The 26,240-nt window shown below is 38.5% G+C and overlaps 6 protein-coding genes across 10 annotated transcripts; 2 read left to right on the plus strand and 4 right to left on the minus strand.

Moving 5' to 3' along the window:
* Window positions 1-291: 291 nt before the first annotated feature.
* On the minus strand, window positions 292-2,754 carry LOC111694357 (ankyrin-2-like). Its single transcript, XM_023462245.1, has 3 exons — window positions 1,734-2,754; window positions 1,372-1,653; window positions 292-302 (listed from the first exon to the last, which is right to left on the minus strand). Exons 1-3 carry the CDS (start codon window positions 2,752-2,754, stop codon window positions 292-294), a joined length of 1,314 nt encoding a protein of 437 aa, XP_023318013.1.
* An 8,740-nt stretch (window positions 2,755-11,494) lies between these two features.
* LOC106657527 (facilitated trehalose transporter Tret1-2 homolog) lies at window positions 11,495-16,690 on the minus strand. The gene is made up of 4 exons (XM_014379111.2): window positions 16,656-16,690; window positions 16,466-16,577; window positions 15,964-16,402; window positions 11,495-12,816 (listed from the first exon to the last, which is right to left on the minus strand). The coding sequence occupies exons 1-4, from the start codon at window positions 16,688-16,690 to the stop codon at window positions 11,495-11,497; spliced, it is 1,908 nt and encodes a 635-aa protein (XP_014234597.2).
* Window positions 16,691-17,911: 1,221 nt separating this feature from the next.
* LOC106657528 (chymotrypsin B-like) lies at window positions 17,912-19,034 on the minus strand. The gene is made up of 2 exons (XM_023462257.1): window positions 18,531-19,034; window positions 17,912-18,115 (listed from the first exon to the last, which is right to left on the minus strand). The coding sequence occupies exons 1-2, from the start codon at window positions 19,032-19,034 to the stop codon at window positions 17,912-17,914; spliced, it is 708 nt and encodes a 235-aa protein (XP_023318025.1).
* A 609-nt stretch (window positions 19,035-19,643) lies between these two features.
* LOC106657562 (calmodulin-like protein 4) lies at window positions 19,644-20,766 on the minus strand. Its single transcript, XM_014379151.2, has 4 exons — window positions 20,578-20,766; window positions 20,451-20,481; window positions 19,975-20,289; window positions 19,644-19,889 (listed from the first exon to the last, which is right to left on the minus strand). The coding sequence occupies exons 1-4, from the start codon at window positions 20,578-20,580 to the stop codon at window positions 19,789-19,791; spliced, it is 450 nt and encodes a 149-aa protein (XP_014234637.1). The 5' UTR covers window positions 20,581-20,766; the 3' UTR covers window positions 19,644-19,788.
* A 137-nt stretch (window positions 20,767-20,903) lies between these two features.
* On the plus strand, window positions 20,904-23,321 carry LOC106657553 (inosine-5'-monophosphate dehydrogenase-like). Of its 2 annotated transcripts, none has more exons than XM_014379138.2 (3): window positions 20,904-21,050; window positions 21,363-21,674; window positions 21,818-23,321. In XM_014379138.2, the coding sequence occupies exons 2-3, from the start codon at window positions 21,381-21,383 to the stop codon at window positions 23,060-23,062; spliced, it is 1,539 nt and encodes a 512-aa protein (XP_014234624.1). In that variant the 5' UTR covers window positions 20,904-21,050; window positions 21,363-21,380; the 3' UTR covers window positions 23,063-23,321. The 2 variants fall into 2 exon arrangements, with proteins under 2 accessions (XP_014234624.1, XP_023318029.1); XM_023462261.1 differs by having other exon boundaries at window positions 20,905-21,050; window positions 21,366-21,674; window positions 21,818-23,319.
* Window positions 23,322-23,734: 413 nt separating this feature from the next.
* LOC106657555 lies at window positions 23,735-26,199 on the plus strand. Of its 4 annotated transcripts, none has more exons than XM_014379143.2 (6): window positions 23,735-23,968; window positions 24,365-24,461; window positions 24,524-24,677; window positions 24,743-25,163; window positions 25,232-25,458; window positions 25,530-26,199. In XM_014379143.2, exons 2-6 carry the CDS (start codon window positions 24,368-24,370, stop codon window positions 25,600-25,602), a joined length of 969 nt encoding a protein of 322 aa, XP_014234629.1. In that variant the 5' UTR covers window positions 23,735-23,968; window positions 24,365-24,367; the 3' UTR covers window positions 25,603-26,199. The 4 variants fall into 4 exon arrangements, with proteins under 4 accessions (XP_014234629.1, XP_014234631.1, XP_023317837.1 ...); XM_014379145.2 differs by having other exon boundaries at window positions 23,741-23,968; window positions 24,530-24,677; XM_023462069.1 differs by lacking the exon at window positions 23,735-23,968 and adding an exon at window positions 24,045-24,257.
* The last annotated feature ends 41 nt before the right edge of the window (window positions 26,200-26,240 follow it).

Raw genomic sequence — 26,240 nt, forward strand, 5'->3', positions numbered from 1 at the left:
CATAACAGTACGACAAGTAGTAGATCAAGAGGTGCGGTAGCACCTAGCCGGCAAAGTTTAAAAAAAAAAATTATAAAAAAATTTTTTTCAAAAAAAATTATTAAAAAAAAAATTTTCGAGAAGAAATTTTTCAAAAAAAATTGTTTTATGAAAATATTTTGTTAAAGAAATTGCTGATGAAATTACTGCTCTGACTTATATTATAGAATAGTTTTAATTTTTCCACTTGCAGATTAACACATAGTGGTACTCGCCATCTACTGGAGGCTTCAATTAGTACTATAGTATTCATTAGATCTGGTCTAAAATTTTGGAACAATTAAATTATAACTCCAGATCATTCGAAGAGCGCTTGATATTTCTAATATCATCATAACAGAAACAGAACAATACCGTTTAATAGTATATTTGAAAATAATTAAAATTAAAAATTTTTATCAATATACTAATGTAAGGTCTATGTGTTTAGTCATCTCAAAAAGTACTATAAATGCACGAACTTCGGCCACGATTGAGTTTTTAAAAAATTGGATGCGTGCTAAAAGTGGATCTGTCATCGATTTGTAGCAGATTATTTTTGTGAACTGTTATTATTATCTCTTTTGAAATTGTATTTATTTCATGGCGAGAATATCTTTGAGGCAATTCAGTTCCATGGATATTAGCGCGCCGCGAAGCTAAGATAACATTCTGGGTTATCGAAGCGCGTTGAAAAATGACTGGTATTATGAAATTGACATCAACTTATAGAGTTGAACATTTTATTTTAACTTGAAATTACCGATGAGCTTTTATTTTATTTTGAATACTTATCGTTTTTTACAAAACTTAAACATGGTTTCCATACATAATTAGATAATCGTTAATATTAGATAAAGTTGTTTATTAAGAACCAGTTGTGAGCGTTGATGGATGCTATTTTCTGAAACTCAGAATCTTTCCTGAAAAATTGAATAATCGTCAGTGGCCCAATGATGTAGAAGCCTCAAAGTTGAAGTTTTTATTGGTCATCTTGCGTGCCCGGCAGGCCTCGCGATTTACGCGACCGACGGATCGGTAGTTCAGAGCTCGCAGACGCCACCGACTCACTACTTCTACATCTCTTCTTTTGGTTGATCGGCCTTGATTTTAATTGATTTTCGCCTGTCTGCTGGCATAAACGGAACAGATCTTCGTCGCTCATGTGTTCGGCAATTTTAAGGCAAGCAAGATACGGAAGGTTTAATTGACAATGATCCGTCATAAAAAGATCGGCTACAAACCATTCCAGCTGTCGCCGAATTAAAACGTTTGCCAAGTGTCTTTTTGCGATGATGTTCACGTACGTACACGAAAGATCGTCCATTGCGGGTAATCGCCAATTTTTTATACCTTTTATCAGCGAATAACCATTACTGTAGCTCATTCGGCACATTTGATACAGCGAAACGTTTTCGCTGAGCATGATATTTTTTGTGCGCTCAACTTGAGCTGTCAAATCGTTAATTGCTTCTCGAGGAAAAAATCGGTGATATTCACTCGGATTTAAATTTCTTAATTCCTCGCATTTTTGGCGCAAGAAACCTTCAGCTTTTTGTGTAAGATGAAATCCGTACTTATCATGAAAAAATATTTTCTTCTCGATCTTGTCCTTGTTAAATATTTTCGATGACTCTAAAAGAAAAAGAAATTATTTTAAAAAATTATTCACCAGTAAATTTAATCTATGATTGGTAAAGTGAAATATGACTTACCGGTATCATCGCTGATTAGATGGTCTGTATCGTTTCCTCGAATTTTCATCCAATATTTTATCATTCTGAGTCTTGCTTGTAAACTTAAATTGTATCCAGCTGACTTCAACAAATGAGTCATCTCAATTATGTTGAGAGTTAGTGGATAATTTTTCAATTCCAGTGGTGTGAATGTCATGTTGAAAATTTTATTCTCGTTTAAATTGTCGATCTTCGCTCCATACTTCAAAAATGTCCTCGTGAGCTCAAGGTCAAGTCGAGAAACCGACAGACCTAGTGGAGTGTACCCTTGACAATTACGAGCTTCGATATCTGCTCCGTTATCAATGAGCATTTGAACGAGTTTATCCACTGGTTTCCTCTTATCACAGAATTTTTCGCAATCGGTGCACTGACATAGACACAGCCGAGCCAGGGCGTGAAGAGGCGTGGATTCCTCTGCGTCTCGCTGATTTGGATTGGCCCCGTGTGTCAATAAAATTTCAACAACTTCAGCGTGTCTGTACTGGGCTGCTAAATGAAGCGGCGAACACGTGTATGTGTCGAGATTGACGTCCACGCCTTGGCTCAAAAGTAAATTCACTGCACTCACATTGCCAGACATACAAGCTCCATGTAAATATGTATATCCGAGATTGTCTTGATAGTTTTTTTCTGGACTCTCCAATAAGTAATCCATGATCCTTAGGGTTAATACTTTTAAATTTCCTTCGCACGACAGGGGTTCATCGTTTCCTTTGTATATTACTTCAGCCAAATAATGCAGAGCAGAATGTCCATCTTCGAATCTGACCTCGTGTATTTTCAAGTTATCTGCCTCGATCAGTTTTATCATTTTTAAACAGCGTCTGACTAAAGCAGATTTTAAGAGATTTTTTTTGTCTCCAACACTGGGATATAGACTGTTCATTACCTGTATCACAATTTCACTCTCCATACCACAACTTACGGTGCGAAACATTAAATTGCTTATAATTTCCTCTTTTTTTTCACTTCCCAACCAATCGTTATTGGTTGCCATTTTAAATTGATCCGTTGATAAAAGTAAATTCCACAATCAAAAATTTTCTACAAAAAAAAAAAAAAATTATAGCTGATCACTGAACACGTGGTCGAGTTCACTACTGCACTGGCGTCTGGCACTCGAAAGAGAGAGTATGCTAATGGTTGGATGCGTGTTTCCCTACTGCGGCACATGCAGACATAGCGGCGACGTAAGAAGCAGCTAAAGACAGCTCTACATCATTGGAAAGTGAAATCATCCCGCACTCTTCGTTTAGTCAATTGATGCGTCATGTAACGGTCATTGACCAAGCTCCGCCCACCTAATTGGGAATACAACGCCGGCGCAATTATGGACCTGGCTAGCCGCCTGATTTGATCATCTGGGCCAAATCTAGTTCCAGCCATGGCCCTGATTAGCAATTTAATATGGTTCAATGATAAGTATTTCCTGAAACCAGGGTTAGTGTCGGGCCTCGTCAGGGCCTGCAAAAATTTCTTAAATGCATTTCTCCCGTGAAAAACTCGATATATCGATGCTGTTAACGAAAACTAGCACGTGTACATTATAAAATATATAGAAACGTACTAATGTCGATAACAGCGTCTATATTTGGGCCTCTAATGAACCTGAAGTTTTCTGATTTTAAAGTATTACTTTAAAATATAATAAAATACAAAGAATTAAAAATTGAAAATAAGTAATGTATTGATTTTATATTTATTATCAAAATACAACATATTGCATACTATTATATCTAGTAAAGTACATTCTAGTCTGATCGTTGGTATTTTTGACATTTGTGCGTAAGAATATTTTCAATTGATTTCGTCGAAAAAACCGCACAAGTAAAACTTGGGATTCTTTTGTTCTTTTCAACGGGTTCTAGATTTTCACTCGCGCTATGGTGCCTCGAACATCGACTCTTTGATGCGGTGCTCAACGGCGGCCATTGTAAACTAATAACATAAGAGTTCGCTCACCGTTACGATTATTATAATTGATAGTCAATCAATTTCCAGTATGAAAATCGCGCGCGTATCATTCGACATTCTTTCATTCCCAACGGCTTGTACATTTTAATCATTTGTGTAAACTCGACAGGCAGACTAGTCAACTAAACTACTAATATCTGAACAGTGCAACTTGATAATAAATATTGAATGGTGAAGCATTCAGCCACTAGTAATATCTGAATTGTACTGTTATTGTTGCTTCAAAGTTTTGTCTTGACTCTTGTGTTTGGTAAAACACTTGCAGCATTCAAAAAAGTAAATCAACTATATTCACAAGTAAGATTCATAAGCATTGTCAAATGTTCATCTGATCTTGTGTGATTGTGGCTTCCAAACTCGAGTTTCATGAAATTTCGTAGCTCTCAATGATATAATTTTTATTATTTCTGTTTAGAACAAACTATTAGTCGTTCATAAAATATTGATGTCAAGATACATGAAACGTACCTTTCTTTGGCACAGTTTCATGTACTATTCTTTTTTCTGGAGTAGTCCCTGTGAGTCACCAATTTATTTTTCACTTGACAAAAAAAAGATATCAATATGATATCGAGTTAAATTAAACTAATCAATTTAATGACATTTTCTTACAGTTTTTTTTGTCTACCTTTTTTATCTGAAATTTTAATTGTCAAAGCTAGAACTAAATAACATAGTACAATTATTTATCAATGCTTGTTACTCTGACATGTAAATATTATTCTTTTATACCTGTAAACGCTATTAATAATTCACAAAACTTATATGTCAAGATGAATATAAGTCTCGTTCGAGATCTCGGCTCAGCCACTCGGGCTCTCATTCTCATGCACTCGACCAAATTGGAACAAAGTCTTCTTCCCTCTCTAAGTCAAAAAATACGTCAAACTCTGAAAACCGACCTGACGATAGACACAAGTCTCGTTCGAAATCTCGGCTCAGCCACTCAGGCTCTCATTCTCATAGAATCAACCAAACCGGTTCGAGATCTCGTTCCCCTCGCTCGAGATCTCGTTCTCGGTCTCGGTCACTTTAGATATGCTACCCACTACCTGCGGTAGCAACCGAACTTCGAATTTTGGCACGCTCTACGGTGTTGGTTATGTTTTTGTTTGTATACATTTTCCAACTGTTGTTACAGTATGTGCGCGCATGAGTGTGTGTCGGCAGTGCGGTATGATGTAATGATCCGTTTCGTCTGTCGAAACGGATCCGTTTCGCCCGTAGAAACGGCTCCGTTTCGCCCGTAGATACGGTTCCGTTTCGCCCGTAGAAACGGCTCCGTTTCTGCCAGACGAACCATATTTCTATCAGTGTGTAGTTATGAATAACAGAATGATCAATAATGAATATGAGAGACTGCCTAGCGCAGAAATGACCTTGGAGACTCTGCGCCTTCGCCGATTACCTAAACTTCGAACTACGCCAGACCGCATGAATAAGAATCGACGCTTGAGTATACGTACAGATCTCATGTTTATCAAAGCAACGCACAGTATTTGTGATAATTTTAATAAACAAGTCTTTATTTTTTTGTTAATTTATAGCCGATGGAATCAAAATAGACCACAATCACTCTTATAAGTTTGTAAAAGCTCACGCAGATCGCTGCTACATGCGGTACAAGCGAGCAAAGTTAATTAACAAAGGTATATTATTTCAGAATTTTTATCATTTATATCATTTTAGTACTTATTAATAAAATAATTTTATTTTTAGCTTACATACCACCAGAAAATTTATACACGAAGCTTCCTAATAATACGGTGAGTCTACTAAATTGCATTATTATTATACACACACGCAAAAATAAAAAAATATGTTTAGAAAACATTTATTCGTTTTTTTCAGATTGATCTTGGATTAGGCATTACAGTAGGAAAGAAGTGTTGGGCCATTATGAAAAGAAAAAAATATTCCCTTTTTGTAAGGGAACTGGCACATTATTTTTATTTTGAGTATGGTTGTTTTGCAATGGCACGAGTTAGACGCGATGATCCAAATCGCCTTCATGAAAATGTGCCGCATTCGTTTAGCTGCCCAATAGAATTTAAGGGATATATGCAGATTCAATTTAGTAACAAGAGTTATGGTAGTCATCGGGTATGTGGAAAATAAAGAATACCAAATCCAATGGAATGACATACTAAGAATAATGGAATTATTCGATACGAACAGGCTATTCCAGACTGAAGAGGACCGTAATGAACGCTGGTGGGAGGATGAGATGCTGAAGAAAAAATAAAAAAAATTAGAGTTATGAACAAGCTGTCACTCTACCAACTTGTACGAAACGACTATATTTAACTCACATACTCGATCTATTTATTCGCGTGAATTACACTATTTCTCTGTGCCACCTAGCGGCGACACGGCTCACTACAATACACACATCAAGTGATATGGGACGAGGCCGGTGAAAATGATGTTACACAAGAAGTAACAAATTTTATGAGTAATGATAGAAGACCAGTGAGGGTCAAAAATCCCCCAAAAGACTAAGAATAGATTGGTAGGGGTTGAAAATAATCTTTTTGGTTCTTCGAGAAATTGTAAATAGTACATACAACAATAGAAAAACGCGTTTATACCATATATTTATTTTGAAAATGATTATTTGAGGAAAAAGTTTTTGATATTTTACGTTTAAAGAATAACGACAGACACGATACGCCTGTATTATATGAAAATAAACTTTGGAAATCAACCATGCAAATATTGAATTACTTTATAAATTACTCAGTAATCGACGCATTGTATTTGCCGAAAAATTTTAATTATAAGGAGAAAAAATCGACTCGAACGAGTCGCAAATAAGACTCGAATTTTCTTTTTTAATTGCTTGATCAAACGACACGATAGAGTATAGTCGTCGTTCAAATACGTATTAAGTATTTTGTATTTGTGCGAAAGCAGTATCGAAAGATGACTCGAGTCGACGAAAACAGTTCGAATCTGTGGAAAAGTTTACTGGCAAACGTTAACTGAAAAGTCGAAAAAGAGCGACGCGATATTCTTCGCCGAGTAACCCGTTGATTGAAGATTGACACTACGGCGGAGCTCGAAAACCATAGACTTTTGAACCTCAGTTGATCTAAAGAGTCTGTATGTAACGCGTGCGTGTAGGAAGAAGCTCTGTGATGAGCTTAAAAAGTTTTTTCTCAATTTTTCTTCTTCAATTTTGTGTTACTTTGACCATTTGCTATGTAAAAAATAATTTATCGTAAAAAATAAAGCACGACTTATAAAGATCAGTTTCTATTCAGCGTTTTAGCTTTAATTTAAGATTCTTTAATTTTATGATTTTGTTTATTAATAAATGTTCATCTTTCGTAAATTTCCAAAAATCAGGTAGTTTTCTAAATATTTGTATAAGAATCATGAAAGAAGGGCGATTTTTTAAGATACTTGGCGTTAACTAATTAAATAATCGATCTTATATTGGAGGGAGAGAATGAGGGAAAAATGGATAAAATGAACGAGTAGACGTTATCAATGGTTACATACACAAGTTACAATTTATTCAGGGTGACTCAAACATACAGATGCACAGATCGTCTTCCACCTACATAGGCTTACTGAAGTGGCGATCTTGGCGCACAATCCTCGGTGTCTGCGTAGATGACTCAATAGACCAAGGGCCAGATGGAATTGACTGTCCAACAGTGGCTGCATCTTCATAATGAATTACACTTCGCATACACTTCGCATACATGTGTCACAGAGGTGAGGTTGTGGATCTTTATGAACTGAATCAACATGCAACTTGAGATGAGCCTTTTGTGTAAACGTCTTTCTACACAAGTGACATGGATGTTTGATACGATTATGCACCAAATCAATCAATAATTTTAGACTACCCTTTCGTGTGAGCTTTTTTCCATACGATTTACATGTGGGAATTGCACCACTATGCTGCTTATAAATGTGTCTTTTGAGACTGCGCTTGTAGACGAATGATTTGCCACACATATCGCATGTAAGTATATTGCCATGGTGCACCAATGCTGTGTGGTAATTGAGGTAGACCTTACTTGCGAATGCCTTTCCGCATCTATCACAAGTATATTTGATATTATTATGTACCATATCGATGTGAGTTTTGAGATCGCGTTTCGTTGAGAATTTTTTTCCACATATTTCGCATGCATAAGTGATTTTTTTGTGCACTATATCAATGTGGACTTTGAGATTACCTTTTTGTGTAAATTTATTTCCGCAAATATCACATGCATGCATAATTTGATAGTGCACCGAATCGATATGCTTTTTAAGACTACTTTTTAGAATGAATGTCTTTCCACAAATATCACATGCATGTGAATCACCATTATGTACCGAATCTATGTACTTTTTGCGAGTTTGCTTCGAGGCGAATGTCTTGCCGCATGTATCGCTCGCATGGGCAATTTTTCTATGAACTGAATCAATGGGAATTTTGATATTACCTTTTTGTTTTAATGTCTTCTGGCACATATCACATGGATGCGTGATTTTTTTGTGCACCGATTCGATGTGGGTTTTAAGATTACCTTTTCGAGTGAATACCTTTCCATAAATATCACATGCATGTGAATCACCGTTATGCATCGCATTAATGTGTCTTTTGAGATTACTCTTGCCTGAGAATATCTTTTGGCATATATCGCATGTGTTCGTGATTTTATTATGCACAGAATCGATGTGAGTTTTGAGATTACTCTTTTTTGAGAATGCCTTTTGGCATGCATCACATGGATGCGTAATTTTCTTATGCACCGACTCGATGTGAGTATTGAGATTACTTTTTTGTGTGAATGTCTTTCCACAAATATAGCATGCATGTCGAACTCGATTGTGCACTGAATCGATGTGGATTCTGAGATAACCTTTAGTTGCGAACGACTTTTGACATTTATCGCATGAATAACTGGTTTTATTATGCACCAAATCGATGTGGATTTTGAGACTAAATTTTTGTGTGAACGTCTTTTGGCATACATCACAGGCATGTCTAACACCATTATGCACCGAATCGATGTGGGTTTTGAGACTGCACGTTTGTGAAAATGTCCTTCCGCAAATATCGCATGCATGTCGAACTCGATTGTGCACTGAATCTATGTGGATTCTGAGATAACCTTTAGTTGCGAACGACTTTTGGCATTTATCGCATGTATAACTGATTTTATGATGTACCAAATCGATGTGTCTATTAAGACGATATCTTCGTTTGAAAATACTTCCGCAAATATCACATGCATGCGTGATACCATTATGCATGGACTCGATATGGATTCTGAGAACATTCTTTCGTGTGTATTTTTTTCCGCATACGTGGCATGTGTGGGTGATTTTTTTGTGCACTGCATCGATATGGATTTTGAGACTATGTTTATATGAAAATGTCTTTCCGCAACTATCACATGTATGCTTGATTTTATGATGCACCGGATCGATGTATCTATTACAATGCACAGATTTAATGCGACTTTTGAGATTATTCTTACATGATGATGTTTTTCCTCGTTTGTCACAATTTTGGGTGTTATCGCTATCCTTTGATTCTTCTGTGCCACTTTGTTTTTTATTTTGTTCAACGTCAAGATTTAAATTCAATTTTTCAGCAGCGTCATCAAAAAATTCCTGTTTAACTTCACCCCTAGTTTCTGTTTTATTAACCACTAATAAGTCCCTATCGAGTTTCACGTCTTCGCATTCAAAAATTATTTCCATATCTTCGTTGTGTTCACGATCATGATTAAAACTCGATTCTACCGCAAAGTCGTCACTGATTTCTTGTTTCACTTCACTCACGGTTTCTATTTTAATTGCAGCTTGAATTTCACAACCATCGCTATCTTTTTTATTCTTCATATGATATTGAAAATCGTCATCAATTTCTTGATGCATTTGGATCTGCAATACAATTGAATAAAGATTAAATTATGTTTAATCGCATGTAGCGATATCACTGCTTACTGAATTTTCTGTCGAAAATGGTAAGCATTGGATTTGATTAAGATCGGGCTTCTCGTCATCCATTTCGCAATCATTTTCGATACGCCACACATCAGTAGACTCCTCTTCCGCTCTACAACGATAAAATCAATAAAGTCAATTTTTTCACAATAATATTACTAACATTTTATTCCCTTAAAATGATATTTACCCGACAGCACAGACTAATTTACTAATATCCATCTCACTCGCTTGAAAACGATCGAACTTACGACGCGACGTTCGAGCTCCAACTGCGTGGAAAACGTGGCGATGAAGTGTTTCTGATAGGTCCTTTTTGTTTTCCCCACATTCAATTTACTGCGCATGCATATTACCTCAATCCTGTAGCTACGCAGGGTTACGATGCGGTCCTTGTCAAGCCCTTCGCATATCGATTCCGAGCATCTAAAAATATAGCGAGCCACATGCAACCTTACGAATACCTCATAGCTCAACTGAGGCTATTTTACTCGTATTTATGACAATTTTAATCACGATCTCATCAAGCTCAACCAAAGTATTATCATTATTGTTATTATTAATTATTTATTAAGCTACATTTTACAATTCTTAAGTAACACAATTTTAAAATTGCAAACAAAATATGCGATTTATCTGTACATAACACTCTCTATACTCTAAGTACGAGAGTAAAAATTAACAAAAATTATACCTACACGATACTTTTCATACGCATGAGAAATTATCGTATTCGTGACAAACACGAGATCTCAGTGGATAAGCATTCTATCCAAATTCTGTCACTTCATCGGTCACGTTATGATATTGAAATTCTGTTGTGGCTAATAAAAGTATTTATATACTCTGTCGGAATTCAGACTTATTTATAAGTAATCCAACATGTGATATTAGCTAAGGCCAATCGCGAATTGTCTGTTGAGATTAAAATATTATTAATCATTATCATCAAATACTTTATTTAAATAGCTAACCGTAACTGTAACTGACTTCGTGTTTGCATAAAGTTGTTTTGGTTTAAGTTAAATAATGTTTATCCATTACGACTGGAGGACAAGTAGATCAAAAAGTGTATCATAGTTATAATCAAAAAAGATAATACTTTGCTGTAGTTCAAACTTATTAATAAGTCATTGAACAGTTAATATTAGCAATACTAATTTCGACAACTTGAAGAAAAAAAAATTCGTTCGAAAAATTCCCGTTACGTTTTCAGGTTTGGCCATCAATTTGTTTTCAACGAACGACTTTATATGTGGCTATGAAGACCGATCGACCATGAAAAATTGTTTAGAGACATCAAAGCCGTGTCCTGCACTAATTCAAAATACTATACAGCGCGCGTGTCTGGTCAAAGCTTTCAACACTAAAAGCCATGCGCTGCATCGAGAATCGATCAGCTTTTTATTACAAAAAAATCAAAACAGAGGCACATAGGAGAAAGCTCAGTGCTACTATTTTAATTGTGCTTGAAAAGTTCTCGCGTATTATAGGGTGAAATTTCCCCAGGAAGCGATCGGGGTACTTTTTTTTAACCGTGTCAATTTTAACTCATTTTTTGAAGGCTTTTTTATAATTTAATTCTAGCTGATGAAATTTTCGACCAGGACTTAACTTCGGTAACACAAAATAGGATGGATGGATACATAGAAGTAATCATACAAACTTTAGTTCAATCGTCATTTTTTTTTTTTCATCAATATGCCTAAGATATAAAAATGAGAACGATAACATTTATTTACAATAAAATGAACAGTCGGCGAGGTATACTAAATTCGACTAGGGAAATTTGTCACGCTCGTTTATTTTCTACGCAACATATTCTGTATCTCGTTGAGGGACTTTCCCTTGGTCTCGGGCAGCAGCAGAGCCAACGGCACACAGAGGCTGGAGAACGCGACGAGCCCGCAGAAGACCCACTGGTCGCCGAGCTCGTCGGCGAGCGGCCGATACGACCTGAGCACGGCGAAGCCGCTGAGTGCGCCGCAGAGCGACGCCAGGCAGCCGGCCGCGCCCTTGATGCCGTCGCCGCAGATCTCGCTGAGTACGGCGTTCGGCACTCGGGCCAGGCCGATCGCGTAGAACACCAGATAGGCGACGACGCAGCTCGGCGTCAGCCAGCCGAGGTTGTCGACGTCGTCGTCGGCGTCGCCGTGAAAGTAGGCCGCGGCGAGGCCGGCATTGGCCAGGGCGCAGCCGCAGCCCGACACCATCAGCAGCGGCCGCCTGCCCAGCCGGTCGACCAGATTCACCGTGGCGAGGGTCGCCAGGCTCGAGATCGCGTTGGCGCCGATGACCAGCTGCTGCGTAGACTCGACATGGATGGACCGGCTGGTCTTCGCCAAGATCACCTCCATGTACGACTGCACGATCATCAAGCCGGTGAGATTCGGCAGGGAATACAGCGCCACTATGTAAGCGAAGGATTTCAGCGAGACGGGCCGGGTCATCTCGCGCCACTTGTTCACTCGATCGGTCCTCTTGGATTCCAAAAAATCGCGTATCTCGCTCATCTTCTGCTTCGCCTCGACGTCCGGATAATACAGGATCACCGACTTCTCGGCCTCGGGCTCGCGTCCCGCTCGCATCAGATGATACGGCGTGTCTCGCAGCCAAGCGAACAGCCCGATCGACGCGGCGCACATCGCCAGGTACAACGAGGACGACAATCTCGCCGGCAGATAGGACTCGGCGCAGGTGCCGACTAATATGCCCAGTGGTATGCCCGCGCTGGCGATCGACACCAGAGTGCCGCGACACTCCGGGGCGCCGACCTCGCCCAGGTACAGGGCGAACGCGCCGTAGGCCAGTCCGGCGGAGAGGCCGCCGAGGGCGCGCGAGGCTATTATCCAGGAGGCCGAGGTGGCCGCGACCAGGCAGGCGCGATCCGCGGCCTCGATCAGCAGCGCCAGCAACAGCGTCCTACGGCTGCCGAGGAGCTCGACCAGGCAGCTGCCGGCCAGGGCACCGGCTACGGCCCCGAGACCGATCACCGACACGATCCAAGACAGCTCGTCGTCCGTGGCCGTTATCAGCGTGTCATGGTTGCCGGACTGCTGGAGGCGAGGCACGTTGGGCGACGGCCAACCGATCGATATACCGATTTGCGCCATAAACGAGAAGACTGGAAGAATGGGTAATTTTGTGCTCAATTTTTTCGACGCTCGCTGAATTTACACTCTAAAACCCAAAAAAGTAATTTTCGAACCTCAAAAGAGTACACTTTTAAAAAGAGTAAATAAAGCAGTTATTCTTTTGGGTAGAGTACTCTTTTAAAAAGAGTAAATAACGCAGTTTACTCTTTTGAGGTTCGAAAATTACTCTTTTGGGTTTAGAGTGTATATTATCAAATTAATGAATGAAAAGCAAACCTCCGAGCGCCAACGTCCATTCGATGCAATGCTTGGGTATCGTCCGACGTGAAACCACTGCTTCTTCAGTCACTGACATGTCGAAAGCTAATGACTGAACTAGTCATAACAGGCCAGAAACACGAATGAAGATTTGTATTGCTCCTCGAAATTAATCTACATCGAGAGCTTTTATCGAGACGGTATTTTTATGAATGTATTTACGATTGGCTCGATTGCCATCTGACCGATCGAAATCTATAGAAAGAATCGTTCCCTGGACTGTAGCATTTTCACTATGAGTCGACAATATTGCATAGAAAATGCAATTTTAAACTAGTGATAACGCAAAATTGAGAAATCGGTTGAATTCATTACAACATTGTTTAAGTACTATAATATTATTTTTCTGCGCGGTCGCTAGCGCTCTTTACTTCGCTAGTTTTTTTGCGTTTCTCGTTACTGTTAAAGTTAATAATAATTTTGAAATACCACTTGATTAGATAAGGACATACAACTTTTCTCGTTCAAACCGCTTATAAATTCAAAGCAGGAGTCAGACACACGAATAGATTATCTTTCAATTTTCAAAAATAGTAAGTGTAATCAGTATTAAAATTAAATTCATTAAAATTATTAAAAAGTATAAATTACATTGTATGCATGAGAGGTTTAATCCCCAAAAAATACCAGTTTCTGCCAAAAATTAATAGCAGCGAGCAACGTACATCACCTTGTAGAGAAGGTCTGTCGGAACATGTGGGTGAATTTCGTTGTGATTTGGACACGAACTTTTTTTTTTTTTATTAACAAAAAATCGCAGTCGCGTTTTTAGCTTTTCTAAGATATTTTCGAGACCAAGACAGCTTAGGTGAGGCTCCCACGAGAAAAAATGTAGGAAATTTAATTACCTTTCCAACGAATTTAAAAACTAAAATGTTTATTCTTCAAAATGTACATTCCACTTTATTGTTTCGACATGGGAATCTATTAAAAACAACGCCCACAAACTTAGTGCATTTTTGCGAAAATTCACTAGATTTCGCTACTGTCTAATAGTTGACTATGCTGCAGTGGCTGCATCTCCATAATGAATTACACTCGCGTTAGACTAGCGGATCAAATTGACACACAAGTCTAGATGCCTCGTTTTATTGTTTTTTTAAAATCATCTGATACCGACAATGATCTTTATTGACGAGTTTGAGCTACGGGTAACGTTTTCATAATTACAGAATTTCGTATTCGATTTGTATTATATTTTGTAACGCATGTTTTTTATTCATAAGTAATACATATAAATAATACATTAGTAATTACATAAGTAATACATATAGTTTCGATATTGAATTTGTTGCAAATCGTTGCAAACTTCATAATCCCATAGACATAAGTAAAAAAATCGACATCAATTAGAAGAATTCAACATTTAATTGGCTACAATTCATAATAGATATTATTTTAATTCTGAAATTCCTTTACATGAATAATTAATTTTTAAATACGACATCTAAACATAAACATACATCAATGTAGAATTTAAGACGGCATTCGGTTGAACATTACTTTCACCGAACGCAGTGCTCGCATACATGTGTCACAGAGGTGAGGTTGTGGATCTTTATGAACTGAATCAATATGCAACTTGAGATGAGCCTTTTGTGTAAACGTCTTTCTACACAAGTGACATGGATGTTTGATGCGATTATGCACCAAATCAATCAATAATTTTAGACTACCCTTTCGTGTAAGCTTTTTTCCACACGATTTACATGTGGGAAGTCCACCACTATGCTGCTTATAAATGTGTCTTTTAAGACTGCGCTTGTAGACGAATGATTTGCCACACATATCGCATGTAGGTATGTTGCCATGGTGCACCGATGCTGTGTGGTAATTGAGGTAGACCTTACTTGCGAATGCCTTTCCGCATCTATCACAAGTATATTTGATATTATTATGTATCATATCGATGTGAGTTTTGAGATCGCGTTTCGTTGAGAATTTTTTTCCACATATTTCGCATGCATAAGTGATTTTTTTGTGCACTATATCAATGTGGACTTTGAGATTACCTTTTTGTGTAAATTTATTTCCGCAAATATCACATGCATGCATAATTTGATAGTGCACCGAATCGATATGCTTTTTAAGACTACTTTTTAGAATAAATGTCTTTCCACAAATTTCACATGCATGTGAATTACCTTTATGCATCGAATCGATGTGTTTTTTGAGATAGCCCTTGTCTGCGAATTTCTTTTGGCATATATCGCATGCATGCGTGATTTTATTATGCACGGAATCAATGTGGAATTTAAGACTGCTCTTCTTTGAGAATGTTTTTTTGCATATATCACACGCACAGGGGGTTTTCAAATGCACAGATTCGATGTGGGTTTTGAGACTGCTCGTTCGTGAAAATGTGCTTCCGCAAATATCGCATGCATGTCGAACTCGATTGTGCACTGAATCGATGTGGATTCTGAGATAACCTTTAGTTGCGAACGACTTTTGGCATTGATCGCATGAATAACTGATTTTATTATGCACCAAATCGGTGTGGATTTTGAGAGTACCTTTTTGTGTAAATGTATTTCCGCAAATATCACAGGCATGTCTAACACCATTATGCACCGAATCGATGTGGGTTTTGAGATCATTCTTTTGTGTGTATTTTTTTCCACATTTGTGGCATGTGTGGGTGATTTTTTTGTGCACTGCATTGATATGGATTTTGAGACTATGTTTTAATGAAAATGTCTTTCCGCAACTATAACATGTATGCTTGATTTTATAATGCACCGGATCGATGTATCTATTGAGACCATCTCTTCGTTTAAACATTTTTCCACAAATATTGTATGCGTTAGTGATATTACGATGTACCGATTTAATTCGACTTTTGAGATTATTCTTACGCGATGATGTTTTTCCTCGTTTATCACAATTTTGGGGGTTATCCCTATCCATTGATTCTTCTGTGCCACTTTTTTTGTTATTTTGTTCAACGTCAAGATTTAAATTCAATTTTTCAGCAGCGTCATCAAAAAATTCCTGTTTAACTTCACCCATAGTTTCTGTTTTATTAACCACTAATAAGTCCCTATCGAGTTTCACGTCTTCGCATTCAAAAATTATTTCCAAATCCTCATTGCGTTCACCGTCGTGATTAAAACTCGGTTCTACCGCAAAGTCGTCACTGATTTCTTGTTTCACTTCACCCACGGTTTCCATATTATTTGCAAGTTTAGTTTCATAACTATCGCTATCTTTTATATACTGCATATGATATTGAAAATCATCATCAATTTTTTTATTACTGGCACAATTTACGTCAAATTCTTGATACATTTGGGTCTGTAAAGTAATTGAATTGAGATTAAAATGTTTTAATTTGCATGTAATTATATCTCTACTTACTGAATTTTCTGTCGAAAATAGTAAGCATTGCATTTGATTAAGATCGGGTTTCTCGTCAATAATTTTGCAATCATTTTCGATACGCGACACTTCAGTAGGCTCCTCCTTTACTCTGCAATGATAAATTCAATAAAATTAATTTTTTCACAATAATATTACTAACATTTTATTCCCTTAAAATGATATTTACCCGACGGCACAGCCGAAAAATTCACCGGACTCCATCTCGCTCGTTTGAAAACGTCGAACTCACTACGCGACGTTCGAGCTCCAACTGCGGGGAAAACTAGCGATGAGCCTGTTGCTCTGTTTAGTCGGAATGTTAATAAAAGGTCCTTTGTACTTCAAGCATCCTTCACATATCGACGCGTTGCATCTAAAAATACATCGAGCCAGTTGCACCCGTAAAAAGCCCTCGTCTCAACTGATACTCTCTGGCTCGTTTTTATCAAATTCATGAAAATTTTAATCCCGATCTCATCAAGCTCGATCAAAGAATCCAAGATTGAGAAGAAGCGTTTACACAGCGTTCGATGTTAGTTGAAAACTTTGAACTCGGTTTTCTCGAAAGCATGTTTACCGAGACGAACGATTAATCGATATCGCTTCAATTTCATTTATTTCAAAGATAATTTAATTTACTGGACCTCAGACTAAAATTATACTCTTGCAGTAACTATTTTCATTTTTGTAGCACTTTTTGGAAACAAAAAAAAATTTTAGTTCATAACTTTTCTTCGTTAACATAATCTAAGATTCATCATATATGCCTTCTATTTTATAAATAAATTCAATTTTTAAATGTGAGACAATAATTAAATGCGTTCTCGTCTTACGATGACTATTATTTTTTGAATGCATATTATAAAAAAACTCCACGTATTTTTTCAAGAGAAGAAACAATTCAACACGTAAAGTATACGAAAAAGACTGAAGTCTTTTATCTCGGTGAAAAATGAAATTTTCAGACTTTTAAAAATTGCAGTGGAAAAAGAATAAAAACCCTTTCCAATAATTGATTAAAAATGTTTTTCAATTTAAGAGTGCCTATAAGCCCTTACCTTTGAACTATTAATCGAAGATGATCGAAATTTTAATATTAATTATTAAAATCCTGGACGCGGCCTTAACAAAAATTTAAAAAACGGATTATTTGTATAAGGTACAATCGAGATATAAGGAGGTGTTATATCCAGAGACATAGAAACTTGTGCTTCAATTGGAGCTCTAGGGCAAAAAACAGATACTTGCAGCTTGTGAGTGAAGCAGCGATTGTACCTCCAAAATTGTTTTTTTGTCGAGATTGCTCATATATGTTGTTCGTTACTGTCCAATGTTAATTAAATATGTAATTAAATTTATTCGACGATTACAAGATAATTTTAATCCAAAAAGTAACACAGCAAAACACAACAAAAAAATCAGTTTCTTCTTTCTCTCTTCCCTTTAGAACAGGGCATAGTAATTGTACTGGAAATCCACGACCTTGATGGTGTGATCGATGTCATCGGCCATGGCTCGGCTGATGAATTGCCGATAGGGGCCGATTTTCGTGAAGATCGCGTCCGACGTGCCCAAACAGTCGGCCGGCACGTGCGACAGGATGCCAGTGATACCGGATCGCTGCACGTAGGGTGTGCCGTCGTCACCCTACGAACAATTTTTATGTCTGGTAGCTTATAATCGATTTTTTGAATGGTCGTAAATTTTAAAAACTTTTATATATTTTTATAGACTTAAAAAAAAGGTCGGACTTTGGACAAGTATGAAAATTTATAAAAGTTTATAAAATATAATAAAAGGTTATTAATTTTATTTTACTCAAAGATAGTTTAAATTTTTAGTCAGATGAAATATTATATTTCTTAAAATTTGAAGCAAATTTTGAGTTGAAATTAAGAACTGAGTATACTTGATTAAAAGTATTTTAAAGATTTTATAAAAGTTTATAAAAGTCTATTGTAGTATTATTACTAGTACTGCTTTTTTAAAGGTATACCCAGTTTTTAATTTCAACTCAAAAACTTTAAAAAATGTTTAAAATGGAAATTTGGAAGAAGCTCACCTCGCAAACACTGGCCCCGGCATTGGCAGCCGTGATAGCCGCGCAAAAGACGGTGTCGTCGCCGCCCAACAAATAATTGTATCCGCAAATCTCGTCGTCCACGGGCTTCATCATGGCGTACCTCAACCTCGAATCCGCGTGGGTCGGATCGGTCCTCTTCCTGCCGTAACCCGCGACCAACGAAGTGTCGTATCTGCCGAACACGTGCGACCTCGGCAGCGGCGATATCTTCAACTGGTGCGAATTCGGCAGCTTGACGACGTTACGGGCCAGTCGCACCACGGCTATGTCCGCCCGATCGTACATGCCGGCCATGCCGCCGTCCGATTTCCGATAGTCCGCCGGCAGATAGGCGCGCACGACCTTGGTGCTGATGCGCGAGGCCCGATAGTCCGGCGCGCCGACCTGGGCGTGGATCTCGCGGTTGGAGATAGGTTCGCCGCGCTCGTCCACGAAGCAGTGCGCCGCCGTGACGGCGAACACGCTGCCGACGATGCCGCCCATGCAGAAGGACCGCTGACCCGACGAGTCGTGGAAGCTCACCAGGTAGGGGAATTGAAGATTGTCGGCGGTCAGAGCAGAGTACATCGCCTCCAGCACGGCTATGTATACAATTGTGCAAGGTTTTACGCAACGATTTTAGATTGTATGTTCGATGATGGGACTTACCGATTTTTTGAAAACAGACGAGCAACAAGAAACGAGGAAGAGCTCGCATTTTTGTGTGACTGAGGAAAAAAGTCGCTCGTTATACGTATTTTCGTCGAGAAATCATGCAGGGCAAAGTGGTGCACGACTTTTAATACGATGACTCGACAAGGAAAAAATCCGAAGTCGACGGCACTTGACGTCACCCACGTAGTAATGTTTTTTTTCTTTTTACAATTATTCGTCGACGAAACGTTTTTTGAATGTCGATGGTAAATCCTTTTCACGATTGGCCGATAAAAATAAATGAAAGCATTAAAAATTTTTTACAATGGTGTGGATTTTGATGAGCCGAAGACGTTCTCGAGTATATAGTTGACAAAGTGCTGTAAATGTCGTGAGAAAATTTTTCAAAAGAAAAGTTTCCTGGTTTTAATTGTACATTTGCATGAAATTCAACAATAATTACAATTTATATAGTATTTATTGATAAAAATTTCTCTTAAAAAGTATAATATCTCTGTAAAAAGTTAAGTACATTTGTAAATGGAATACTCTTTGTCCGGAATGTATTGAATATATAATTTACTAATTCTACTCGATGCAGTGTCTAATAGTAGTCAGGTACTGGTGCGCAAGCAATTTTGACAAAGTCTTCATATTTCACTTGTCCGTTGAGTGAAACATTGGCCTCTCTAAAGATCTGTTCGACTGAAAGAGACAAAAGAAACAAATATTACACAATAGAACTGAAAAATATTACCCAATCAATTTCCATAACTGCATATAATGTTACCTTCTTTGTTACTCAGTTGTTCTCCCCATCTCAGCAACATGTGAGCCAGTTGCCTAGCCGGTATGGTACCAGTTTTGGCTAAATCAGCGGCTCTGAACGCTTCTATCACTTCCTTGGGTAAGTCTTCTGCTCGGGTTTGCAAGTGCATAGCCTCCAAAAAGTCAGCAAACGACATTTTGCCACCTTTGCTCTTCAAGTACTCGTTCAGCTCAGCTATCGTCGGGCTGAGACCCAGAGACCTCATGATTATAGTCAATTCGTCCAACGTTCTGATTTGACCACTTCTGGCGTACAGGTAGAAGCACTCCCTGAACTCTGCAAAACAAAATGAAATAATTCATGGTTTATAGTCAAACCTTTCACAGAGTTCATAATCATTATTGCTGGTTCCGGTCTACCAAGCAAATAGGCTATTTGATGATATTTAATTCTTTTACACAAAAGTACACGAGTACACAAGATATCTATTCACTCACCGTCGATGTCCTCTTCACGAAAGTACCGAGCCTGAAATCATCAAAAAACAGTTTTTTAAAGTAAGTGATCAATGTGCAAAAATCAGCTGAGTGAACAATTATTTTATCAATATAACAATCTAGTAACCATCGTATATAACCGTCTTCTTCCACCAAACGATCGATCCAGGAAACGTTAATTTACGTAACGCGTCTATCTCTACGCGCTGGATTGCATCCAGTAAAAAGAAAACAATTACAGCTCGATATCTGACACTTGTTTAAGCTGCGCCCGACACAGCTCAGTTGTCAAGCCGTCTGCGTATATGGAGAGGTGAAAGTCAAGTCTGACAACTGTGTGGTTCGAATATCAAACGCCAACCAGCGTTCGCGCGTGTGGCAGCACTAGCAGGTGCTAGAATTTGAATTTCTCGTGTAAATAAGCTGCGTACTACGACGGACCAATGCGTACAGCGTATGCGCGCCTCGGCACGTCGTATGCGTGAAAAATTCGTCTGCTTCGATTTTGTGTATTGTGTCGTGGAGGCTCGCTGACGTACTACATAGTACATACGCACACGCTCCAGTGAAGTTTCCAAATTATTAAGCCCGTCGTGCGAGGTTAATCATCTATTAATAATACGAAATCTTATTATAGCCTTTTTATTTTCCGTTTTGTTTCTTGTGTGTATACTCTCCATACGTATAAGTGCGATTGCTCGCTGCGGCGGCGGCGGCGGCCCCCCTGGCTTGAAAAGTGACTCGACGCAGATAGTCGATAGTCGAACTCTCCGCAGCTTATCACTATTCAATACTGCATTTCTCCTTGTGTGCATACGCGTGCAAGCTTATCGTCTTTAATACTGCGCATTTAATACTTTTCTGCCCTGTGTTGTAATCGCTTCTGTTCTGACACTTCTGTGCTTTCTCCAGCAGCAGCAGCATACGATCATGGATCCTGAGGCGGATAACGACGGACTGACGGCCGGCCAATTGTTCAGCCACGGCACGGGCCTGACCTACAACGACTTTATCATACTGCCGGGCTACATCGACTTCACCGCGGACGAGGTGGATCTGAGCTCGGCGCTGACGCGGCGCATCAGCCTCAGGGCGCCGCTCGTCTCCTCGCCCATGGACACGGTCACGGAGTCCGACATGGCCATCGCCATGGCCTTATGCGGCGGCATAGGCGTCATACACAACAACTGCTCGGTCGAGGATCAGTACCACGAGGTCTTGAAGGTATATAAAAGAAAGAAACTTCTAGTACATAAATACGGTCGTATTGCGTTTGAATGTTCGCGAACGCGCGTGTGTGTCTGTCGGGTTGCGGGACACGATGATGCAATGAGTCTACACTGTTTCCTATATCCTATATTTTACAGGTCAAAAAATACAAGCACGGATTCATTCGAGATCCGGTCGTGCTGTCGCCGGTGCATACGATTGGAGACGTCGTGAACGTCAAGGAGACCCATGGATTCTGCGGAATACCGATCACCGATACCGGCAAGCTCGGAGGAAAACTCATGGGAATGGTCACCTCCAGAGACATCGACTTCCTGGCGGATTCCGCAGAAAATCTTAGCATCAAACTGGGCGATATCATGACGAGAGTCGAGAATTTGATCACCGCTGACTCCGGTATAAATCTCAAGGATGCCAATGTCATTTTGGCTCAATCCAAGAAGGGCAAATTGCCAATTATCAACGATAATGGAGAATTGATAGCTTTGCTGGCGAGGACTGATCTGAAGAAAAACCGTAACTATCCCAATGCCAGCAAAGATGAAAATAATCAGCTTCTTGTTGGAGCAGCCATTGGAACTCGTCAGAGCGATAGACACAGATTACAGCGACTGGTTGATGCTGGAGTGGATGTCGTTGTTCTGGATTCGTCTCAAGGAAACTCAACGTATCAAATAGAGATGATCAAGTACATCAAGACAACTTTTCCAGGTTTGGAAGTTATAGCTGGTAACGTTGTAACTACCAAACAAGCAAAAAATTTAATTGAAGCTGGAGCAGATGGCTTAAGAGTGGGAATGGGTTCAGGCTCGATTTGCATTACTCAAGAAGTGATGGCAGTAGGCAGACCTCAAGCAGCAGCTGTTTATAATGTTGCAAAATTTGCAAGGGAACATGGAGTACCGGTTATCGCTGATGGTGGAATTCAAAATATTGGACAAATTACCAAAGCACTGAGTCTAGGAGCAAGTACAGTGATGATGGGATCTTTGTTAGCTGGACACTCAGAGACTCCTGGCGAATACTTTTTCAGCGACGGAGTGAGGTTGAAAAAATACAGAGGTATGGGTTCTATTGAAGCTATGGATAAAAAAAATGGAGAGGGCTCGGCATCTGATCGATACTTCCACAATGAAATGGATAAACTAAAAGTAGCTCAAGGAGTCAGTGGAGCCATTGCCGATAAGGGCAGTGTTCTCAGATTTTTGCCATACCTCCTTTGCGGATTGAAGCACGGTTGTCAAGATATTGGAGTAAAATCATTAACTATTCTCAGAGACTCAATTTACAGCGGTCAAGTACGATTTGAAAAGAGGTCTCAATCGGCTCAACAAGAGGGAAATGTTCATGGATTGGTCACGTACGAGCACAGACTGTTTTGAGAGCAAGAGGCTTCTCGAAAGAATAATTATCAGCATTCCAATGATTGTTACACAAACGCTTCGGGGTGATATTTTAGAGTTTAGAAAACAGTTGAGGGTCGAGAGTTTTATTGTTGTACATAGTTGTTAAATTTTTTCCAATACAGATAATTATTAAAGAAATAATTTTGTATACTTTATAGATTTTTATAAACAAGCGTTGAGAGAAAAAAAAATAAAGAAAACATAAAATTCATTAATGCAACGACTCATTCATCAAAAACCCCGAGTGTTCATCGTGTTTTTGAACTCCGTAAGTATAATAAAAGATAAAACGTAGTAATTTTTATGAATGGTACAAAATGTCGGTTCAAAGTGTTTCATTCATCGCCCCCGCGCGTCGGCGTCGGCGATCGATGTCATTGAACGCGCGCCGGGATTCTCCGCTCCGGTTTCGATGATAACACAATTCCAGCATGATATAATTATTGTGCCATATTATCTCGATCGGCCGTGGTGTAGCAGCACCGGTTCAGCAGCAGCAGCAGCAGCAGAAACTCGCGCCAAGAAATAGCAAATAGCAATAATAAACACCACACATATAAGTACGTATACACAATCACATGTGCGGACTATACGGGGCCCGGCGACGCGACGCTCTGCGCAGAGGCTGGCAGCAGTACAGATACTAACACACACACACACACATACACATCACCTCGAAACTGGGAGCTGATCGAGTTTCTCGCTGTAAAATCTCCCGCCATCTCCGGCACTGTACAACATAACATCAACACGGCATCGTCTGCAGCGCGAGAAACTTCCCTCTCGAGGACAGGCCTGCACCACCCTCTTCTGGACCACAGAGCAGTAGCCGTAAAAAAGCGGAACAATACCATCGAGGGATATAAACTCGACGAGTGACGGGTATGTTTTTTGAGCGCGTCGCCCGTGTAAACCTTGCAGAATTATTAAAGTGTGTAAACATTGCAGCTGCTGCTTAGTTGCGTGTGTGCGCGTGTGCGTGACTCTTTGATAAAACTATTTCTAATTTTTCGCACTCGATTATTCCAAACGTATTCTTATGACGTCGTGTTATATCGCGTTCGGCTCATCGAACTCTGGCAATTTTTTGGTCTGCTGACAGGTCCGTATAATCAGTGTTTGCTTCGCGTATCTCGTATTTGTTTAATCTTTGCATTTTTAGAAGTTACAAGTTCGTAAATAAACGTTTCATTAAGATATTCGAGTTGGAATTGTTATTTGTGTTACAGAATGCATTAAATAACTTATTGATATCTGTAAATTTTGGCTTTTTTACAGACAATGGCAACACCAATAAGAGATGCTCCTCGAAGACGATCTTCCAGACAGGCTCTGGCCATAATTCCAGATACTACCATCTCAAATTCATCGCCGCGTAAGTATGACATTTGAATAAGTCAAATTTTTTCAAGTGAAACATTGATGCTACTTTGAAAGTTGCAGTTGGTGCTACCACTAGAGGGAGAGAAAGTATGGAACCAAGCAAACCAGCTCCAAGTCCCGATGAATTGGTTATACAAAAAAGAGGCAGACGCAGTATGATTGTATGGTCACCCGAAGCTGATGGTACCAAGAGAGAATCCATCTTTAGGTAAAGCATTATTAATGCTGGCAAAGTAGTAAACAATCTCACAATCGCTTTTACATGTTATGCAGCGATCGTACACCTGGGAAGACTCCTAAAAAGAAAGGTGATCAAGAAAAACAAGATAAACAATACAAAAACACACCTAGAAAGAAACTTAATTTAGGAGAGGACGATATTGAGATGCTATCAGAACAGCCCAGAGTTTCACCCAAACCATTCACTGGTGAATTAATCAATGGACTTAAAGGTTTGAGTAAAGAACAATTAATTAAAATGTTGATGGATCTCATACAGTTAGAAGAAGATCAAGGATTAGAACCTAACAATAGTTTAAGAGAAATAGTGATGAAAAATATGCCAGTAGCTGATATACAACCACTCAAAGAAAGACTGTCTTCTATAAGACAAAATATTTCTGCTAGTCTAGTATCTTCAAATGAAGATGAACCACCGTATACTCGAGCTGTCATTCATTTGGACAATTTTCAGGTAACATTTTGCTAATTTACATTGTTGAATTTGTTTTTTATGTTCATGATAAATTTTATTGTTTGCAGAAAGCTATCATGGAGCATACAAAAATGCTAACAGATTCTCAACATTGGTCAGCTACTATTCAATATATATTTGCTGCTTGGTCAATTACTCGGGATCTTCCAGAATGGAAAAATAATGGTGTGCAAAGCGAGAGACAACGGAGCTTTAAACTTTTAGCAGACACTTGCTACAACGCATTGGAAGAAGGAAAATTTTCAACAAATACGCTCAATATCTACAAAGAAAAGTAAGGACATAGCAAAACTCATAGAGAGGTTATTATTGACAATTAATTCATTTAAAACGTTTTTGTTTCAGACTGAAGACGTATGTTGGAGATTATGACGACATCAATCGTTGTATACAATTTATAAAAAAAGCGAGTGCGTGACTCCCACCTGATCGGTTAGAATAAACCAATGTGACATAATTTTATAATGTATATATCTTTATATATATTACTGATGATAATATATATTTAAAAAAATGATTTTTTTATATATTCGCGTAATGTTGGACACATGAGCCGATATCAAATCAGTGATTAGTTTTATGACAACGTCATTTCAGACGCAAAGACTCATAAGTTAAAATGAACCAGTAATCAAATCTGTTATAACTGTATATCATTAGCAAGATCTGTTATTTTTGTTTATGTACACGGATACCACTGACAACTGCATTAATATTATTGTGTATACTTTCATAAAGTAGAGTAACTTCTTGTGATAGTATTATTGTACATGTATTTCTAGCATATAGCAATGTTCAATTTATTTTTATCTATTTTTATTAACGAGTTGTATCTTTACCTATTGTTTATAGTCGTATTTGACCATAAATTAATGCGGACGAGATTATGTCAAACCAGTGAATAAGCATGTTAAGATATTTATATATAATGTTTGTATTATATTTATAGCAAAAAAAGAAATATTTTCATATGAAGATATAGATCAGAGTATAATAAATGACGTCGTAGCAATTATTTATTTTTTTTTGTCATTAACACTTCATTAATTTTTTTAT

The sequence above is a fragment of the Trichogramma pretiosum genome, unplaced genomic scaffold (genome assembly GCF_000599845.2).
Source record: "Trichogramma pretiosum strain Unisexual culture from Peru unplaced genomic scaffold, Tpre_2.0 scaffold86, whole genome shotgun sequence".
Lineage (NCBI taxonomy): Eukaryota > Metazoa > Arthropoda > Insecta > Hymenoptera > Trichogrammatidae > Trichogramma > Trichogramma pretiosum.

What these genes read in the sequence shown, in the direction of transcription:
- LOC111694357 (XM_023462245.1), bottom strand. Translation starts at nt 2,754, where the DNA reads ATGGCAACCAATAACGATTGGTTGGGAAGTGAAAAAAAAGAGGAAATT. An exon ending in TCTAATCAGCGATGATACCG is followed by an intron (nt 1,654 to 1,733) that starts GTAAGTCATATT and finishes TTTTTCTTTTAG; the next exon opens with AGTCATCGAAAATATTTAAC.
- LOC106657527 (XM_014379111.2), bottom strand. Translation starts at nt 16,690, where the DNA reads ATGGAGTCCGGTGAATTTTTCGGCTGTGCCGTCGG. An exon ending in TTTTTCGGCTGTGCCGTCGG is followed by an intron (nt 16,578 to 16,655) that starts GTAAATATCATT and finishes TTATCATTGCAG; the next exon opens with AGTAAAGGAGGAGCCTACTG. An exon ending in TATTTTCGACAGAAAATTCA is followed by an intron (nt 16,403 to 16,465) that starts GTAAGTAGAGAT and finishes ATTACTTTACAG; the next exon opens with ACCCAAATGTATCAAGAATT.
- LOC106657528 (XM_023462257.1), bottom strand. Translation starts at nt 19,034, where the DNA reads ATGGGCGGCATCGTCGGCAGCGTGTTCGCCGTCACGGCGGCGCACTGC. An exon ending in CCGGGGCCAGTGTTTGCGAG is followed by an intron (nt 18,116 to 18,530) that starts GTGAGCTTCTTC and finishes AATTGTTCGTAG; the next exon opens with GGTGACGACGGCACACCCTA.
- LOC106657562 (XM_014379151.2), bottom strand. An exon ending in TCGTGAAGAGGACATCGACG is followed by an intron (nt 20,290 to 20,450) that starts GTGAGTGAATAG and finishes TTTGTTTTGCAG; the next exon opens with AGTTCAGGGAGTGCTTCTAC. An exon ending in ACAACTGAGTAACAAAGAAG is followed by an intron (nt 19,890 to 19,974) that starts GTAACATTATAT and finishes TGTCTCTTTCAG; the next exon opens with TCGAACAGATCTTTAGAGAG.
- LOC106657553 (XM_014379138.2), top strand. Translation starts at nt 21,381, where the DNA reads ATGGATCCTGAGGCGGATAACGACGGACTGACGGCCGGCCAATTGTTC. An exon ending in AGTACCACGAGGTCTTGAAG is followed by an intron (nt 21,675 to 21,817) that starts GTATATAAAAGA and finishes TATATTTTACAG; the next exon opens with GTCAAAAAATACAAGCACGG.
- LOC106657555 (XM_014379143.2), top strand. Translation starts at nt 24,368, where the DNA reads ATGGCAACACCAATAAGAGATGCTCCTCGAAGACGATCTTCCAGACAG. An exon ending in CATCTCAAATTCATCGCCGC is followed by an intron (nt 24,462 to 24,523) that starts GTAAGTATGACA and finishes CTACTTTGAAAG; the next exon opens with TTGCAGTTGGTGCTACCACT. An exon ending in TTCATTTGGACAATTTTCAG is followed by an intron (nt 25,164 to 25,231) that starts GTAACATTTTGC and finishes TATTGTTTGCAG; the next exon opens with AAAGCTATCATGGAGCATAC.